The sequence below is a fragment of the Gastrolobium bilobum genome, unplaced genomic scaffold (genome assembly GCF_033153095.1).
Source record: "Gastrolobium bilobum isolate Gb01-03AN ecotype WA unplaced genomic scaffold, APGP_CSIRO_Gbil_v1 utg2492, whole genome shotgun sequence".
Classification (NCBI taxonomy): domain Eukaryota; kingdom Viridiplantae; phylum Streptophyta; class Magnoliopsida; order Fabales; family Fabaceae; genus Gastrolobium; species Gastrolobium bilobum.
Window position 1 is genome coordinate 233,108 of NW_026896979.1, and position 6,342 is coordinate 239,449.

Here is a 6,342-nt window from a genome sequence, read left to right on the forward strand (position 1 = left end):
AAAAAGGTTTCAGGTTTTTATAATTCAAAAATAAAAAAATTATTATAATTTTTTTGATACATTATAAATTTGAAGTATAAACTTTTAATCAAATATTAATTTTTAAAATTTAAAATCCCAATTAAATCAAATTAAATGAAATAGAAAATTATAATATTACAATATTTTTTGGAGAACATATAAATTATCATTAATAAATTCTTAAAAAGAAGAAGAAAATTCCAAAATAAGTTTTTTTTTACAATTATTAAAAATAACCTAATTATATCTAAATAACACAATAATCTTTAAATATCATAATTATTTTAAATTGTCATGCTTCTTTATCATGCATCATTATGCTTTTAGCTGCTAGCTAGGGTTACTTTACAGTGATTTCTTTCAGGCGACCTGCCTCAACCTCGAAACGCCAGAAAGCTAAATGCATCATTAGCTGTCGCTCACTATTCTTAGCAACAATGTTAAAAACAAAGGGGAAAACCATCAAAGCAATTAAAACAAGACAAAAGAAAATAAAAGAGGCTACGCAAATCAGTGAGCGGGGTATCTCCTTGATCTGCAGTTGCGCTGTCAAAGTCACCACTACCTCACCTACCTAGTTAACCGTCACTTTGATCACTTTATTACCTAAATGGATCAACGCTTTCACCATTGTCTCTATATTTAACTGTGCTAATAGAGATATCACTCAAATGAGATTATTTATTTTTGGCTTAGATGACCCTCTGACTTCTTCTAATGTGAATAATCGAATTGAATACTAAGAAATCAGGTAGCTAAAAAACCAAGGGCGGATGACAGGTTGCAAGTGATTAGCAATTATTGCTTCATTTGCATCCTTTTAAAATCTAGGTACCAAACTAGGTAAAAATTATAAGCAATGCCTTTCTTTTTATTACATTATGCCTTTTTGTGAAGACAAGGTAAAATCTAGGTACCAAACTAGGGGCGAAAGCGCATTCAGGACTTTCTCCGTTCCACATATACCTTCTAATGTTTTTTTTTTTTTTTTCAAAGAATATTTAAAGCTCAATAACAATAATAATAATGAGAGAAAGAATATTTCTTTAAATTTAGTTATTGTTTTTGAAAAATATAAAGTTAAATTCATTAAAATTTTGTTTTACCTTGTAAACTTTATATTCTAGTTTCAACCTTGAACAACCCACCAATCTTCAACCTCCACGAGATAAATACCAAGACCTCTCTATCAACTCCGTTTAGTGTGGGCCTCACTATTGGGAACCACCTGATTGAGAATCTTTGTTATTATAATTTTAAATTCATAGAAAACAAACCATTATTGTCGTCAGTATAGAAGAAAATCAAGAACTAGATTATTAATGATCATGTTTTTTCTATTCTGTTTCAATCATAACAGTTTTTAAGAACAAAAAAATAGAAGAACTATTCAAGGAAACAGAAAGTGTGGGCATTAACACATGGCATCGCCGTGATGAAATTTTGTTTTGTTTGCTTGTTATAGTATATATGGTTCAGATTCCATTACCATGAAAATAATATTAATATAAATTTCTAAGTTTGACCAATCAATTTGATATTCCGTAATTGATATGCTTACGTGATATATATAATCTCTAGCTGCAAAAGTATACTTAAAATGAATACGGAAAAAGGAGAAATATATGTGTAACATCGTCTTGATACCCAATGCAGATCGTAAAATTTTGACTCCAAATCAACAAATTTGTTAGCTAGCTATTGCAAGTATATTAAGACAAGGAATAAGGAATAAAGAATGGAGAAAAATAGGGGGCATGCTTGGGGAGGTTAAAAGTGAGTTGAAGAAAATGGCCGACACAAATTGGAGGGGGGTTAGTGCAGCCAGGGAACATATGGACCATGCCATGGTCTTAACCTAAGGGTCCAAATTAAGTCTTCATGGACTTGTGGGTCACAACACTGACCCATTTTCCATGAGATTTGTTGTCAGTATGGCGTTCTTTGTGCCTTTACAAAGTCCACATGCCATATCCCCTTCCTGCCAAAGTAGTGGTGAAAGTAGGTTGAGCTGAGTTGAGTTTTGTTGGAAAAAGTTTAAATTTATGTCAAAATTTTTTAATTTGATGTGACCAGATAGCATAATATGAGTCTAACTGATAGTATGACCTAATTTATTTATAAAAAAAACAAATGGTCTGACTTGATCTGTTAGTCTGTTAATTTTTAACTTTCAAGTAGAACATGAATCAACTTCATAACATACTCAAATTTTATTGTTAAAACAAAAAACACAATCTCAACGTTCAAACAAAACCATGAATCACAACAACAACTTATCACAATCTGCATTTAAATCACTTTCATAAACAAGATGTCCAAACTAAATAATATATATTTCATCATATCCAACGAATAAATTCATACTATGTAAATCAAAATAACTGCATTAATTCAACAAATGCATCATGATGCTTGTAGTAGAGAAATATAATTCCAAGGTTATATAAGTTGGCAAACAATTTGTAAACGTAGAAAAAAAACAAGATTAAAGAATAGAAAGAAAAAAAAAAGAATAAAAAGAAAAAACCTTTTTATATCTTTTATTTTTTCTTCAAGCCATACTTATTACGTAGCTAATAATCTCTACCATATATTAAAGCTTGGATGATATCTTTAGTCAAATAAGAATGATAGGCATTAATAACTCTTCCTTCAACACTAAATGTTGATTCTGATGCTACTGTAGAGATTGATACAAATTTTATGTCACTCCCAAAGGCAGTATTGATGGGATCGAACCTAAGTCCTTCCACCATCTACTGAGCTCAAATGCACCAAGTGAACTTTCACCATTTGGTACTATTATGAATAATATTATTTTATTTTATATAAAATAAATAATGTTATATAGGTCGCCTATAAGCTTATAGGCCGAACATGTAAAAAAAAGCCTATAGACTATTTTATAAATAGGCTTTTTTAAAAATTCCGAGCCTGTTTTATTTGACTATATGTAACCGGCCAAATTTGATCTGATATAAGCTAAGCCGTAGCCCTTGTAAACCTACTTTCACCCCTGCTCCCAAGTTACATCACAATTGTTCCTCTATGTTTTTCACTGCATTATATGCATTCAGACCAAGGAAAATTTCTTAGATACGTCATATGTACCCACATGGATATATCTTCTTCTTAAAAGTGAATTTTTTTCTCTCCTTTAAATCCAACTTTTAACTTATTGGGTAGGATATACTTACTATCAAAAAATTTTATCACATTTATAACCAATCTAATCACCATTGATTTTCATCAATCTACCGGTTATAATTTATTAGGAATTAATAATTAATTAATCAATGTGACTCCATAATTTCTAATAAATTATAATCGTTAGATTGACGGAAATCAACATTAATTAGATTAGTTGTAAAAATTATAAATTTTTTTAATGATAAGTATATTTTTTTCCTTTAATTTATTATGAATGTCTCGTAAAAGGATGGAACCACCTTTTTTTTAATGGGACCATGTCAAATTTATTATAGTGATATGACAAAAAAGAAAAAGAAAAAAAGGTTCTGACGTTCATAAACCCTTTAGGTTTGTTTGGAGCATTTGATAAAGAAGATAAGATATGATAACTTATTATATCCTATTTTTATCTCTTGTTTGGTAAGTCAATATGATATAATTAGTTTATCTTATGTCTCCTTTTATTCTATCCAATACATGATTTCTTATTTTATAGGGGGAGCTGAGTTAGGATTCAACAAGATAGGATACCAATATTGGATACCCAATATATTCTCACGCTATCCAATATATTTGTATTTATTACATTATATTTATTTTTTTCTTTCCTCTTTCTCCTTCTACATAATCTTATCAGATTGATAATCAGGTGCTCATCAAACACATGACATGATATAAATTTACCAATCCAATATCATATTCTACCCTTATTAACCTCGTATCATATCCTACTTTTATCCTATCACGTCGCTTTTTAACCAATGTAGACATAATTAATACGAGTAAGTTGACATCAAGGGAAATAAGAAATAAAAGAAAAACATTCATAATTTCTTGAGTCATATAAACTTGAAATCCCACGCGAGATTATACCAGGTGGGGGACACATGCCACAAATAAAAAAAACAATTTTTGTCGCTGCTCATTATTGAGTGATACTTAGGAGCGTGGTCTTCCCGTGACATGGTTGGGGCGGTGGACAAAGCGCATTTAAATTAACGCATTTATTCATAGGTTCTGTCTCCTTCCTCTATTTCTCTCTCTTCATATCGAGAAAGACTATATTTTAGTCAAAAGTGTTTCTGCATTACCACGAGGCCTTCGATGCTAGTAGGACTCTGCGATATATATATATATATATATATATATATATACCCTCCTCCTTACTACACCCACCAATTCATCTTCAACTTGGAGACCTCCATTTCTCTACCTCTCAAAATTTTCTTTCTTCTTCTCCTTGCTTGCTTGAGAGTTATAGTTCTTCATAGAAACACCTCTTTAATTTATTCATTCCAACCATCCCAAAAAATAAAATGAGGTTCTTGTCTACAAAAGCAACGTGTAAAAGTCACGGCCAAGATTCTTCATATTTCTTAGGATGGCAGGAATACGAGAACAACCCCTACGACGAGGTTCTTAATTCGAAGGGAATTATTCAGATGGGTCTTGCAGAGAATCAGGTTAGACATTGTTTATATATTCCATAACTTGTCCATTCCGTAAAAGGTGGTGGCTTACGAAATTTGTCTTATGCAGCTCTCTTTTGATCTCCTGGAGTCATGGCTAGCAAAGAACCCAGACGTAACAGCATTCAAGCGAGATGGAAAATCCATATTCCGAGAACTGGCTCTCTTCCAAGACTACCATGGACTCCCTTCTTTCAAAAAGGCATTGGTGGATTTCATGGCTGAGATTAGAGGGAACAAAGTGAGTTTTGATCCCAACCACATCGTTCTCACCGCAGGTTCTACTTCAGCAAACGAGACTCTAATGTTCTGTCTTGCCGAACAAGGAGAGGCTTTTCTACTTCCTACTCCTTATTACCCAGGGTGAGTACATAATCTACTTCCTATATATTACTCTCCTTTTGTTATGAATAAAACGATTCACATTTTTAACCAACCTGCGTGAAACTTTTCACTTGTTCAGGTTTGACAGAGACCTCAAGTGGCGAACTGGGGTTGACATTGTTCCAATTCAATGCACGAGCTCAAATAACTTCCAAATTACTGAGCCTGCATTGCAACAAGCGTATCTAGAGGCACGCAAGCGAAACCTTAGAGTCAAAGGCATCTTGGTTACAAACCCGTCAAACCCGCTAGGCACCACAATGTCTCGGAGTGAATTGAACATTCTCGTTGACTTCATCAAAGACAAAGATATGCATTTGATAAGCGACGAGATTTACTCCGGGACTGTTTTTAGCTCACCAGGCTTCGTCAGCATCATGGAAATCCTGAAGGAAAGAAATGATCTTCAAGATTCTGATGCTCAAGTTTGGAACAGAGTTCATGTTGTCTATAGTCTCTCTAAAGACTTGGGTTTGCCGGGTTTTCGCGTGGGTGCCATTTACTCCGAGAACGACACCGTTGTGGCTGCGGCGACGAAAATGTCAAGCTTTGGCTTGGTCTCCTCACAAACACAATACCTCCTCTCAGCGATGCTTGGGGACAAAAAGTTCACACGAAACTACATCGCTGAAAACCAAAAGAGGCTTAAACAACGACATAGAATGCTCGTTTTGGGCTTACAGAAAGCAGGCATTAACTGTCTTCAAAGCAATGCTGGCTTGTTTTGTTGGGTTGATATGAGGCATCTTTTGCATTCAAACACGTTTGAAGCTGAGATGGAGTTGTGGAAGAAAATAGTGTACCAAGTTGGGTTAAACATCTCACCCGGTTCATCGTGCCATTGCACGGAGCCAGGTTGGTTCCGTGTGTGTTTCGCTAACATGTCCGAGGAGACTCTAAACTTGGCCATGAAACGATTGAAGGCCTTCGTTGTTGAGTCCACCGGGAATGGTTGCGCTGAGCGTAGAGCTCAGTCTAACGGAACTTCGAAAAGAAAGTCTCTCACCAAGTGGGTTTTCCGGTTATCGTCTCGTGATCATCGTGAACAAGAAGAACGGTAGCCTGGTCATAACAGTGTGTGAAGTCTCTGAATTTGCATGCACAATTAATATTCACTTCTTAAATTTTCATTTTTTTTTCTTTTTCTTTTTGTCTCCCCAATATTACTGGTGGTGTAGTTGAAAAATGTCCATTTTTCTTTATCTTTTGTGATAAAATTGTAGAGAGAGGTAAAGCACTCTGTCCATGTGGATGTGTAGTGTTGGCATTATTA

At 33.9% G+C, this 6,342-nt stretch overlaps 1 protein-coding gene across 1 annotated transcript; it reads left to right on the plus strand.

The window, feature by feature from the left end:
* Positions 1-4,532: 4,532 nt before the first annotated feature.
* On the plus strand, positions 4,533-6,130 carry LOC133303202 (1-aminocyclopropane-1-carboxylate synthase 3-like). The gene is made up of 3 exons (XM_061503080.1): positions 4,533-4,679; positions 4,756-5,048; positions 5,149-6,130. Exons 1-3 carry the CDS (start codon positions 4,533-4,535, stop codon positions 6,128-6,130), a joined length of 1,422 nt encoding a protein of 473 aa, XP_061359064.1.
* Positions 6,131-6,342: the final 212 nt, after the last annotated feature.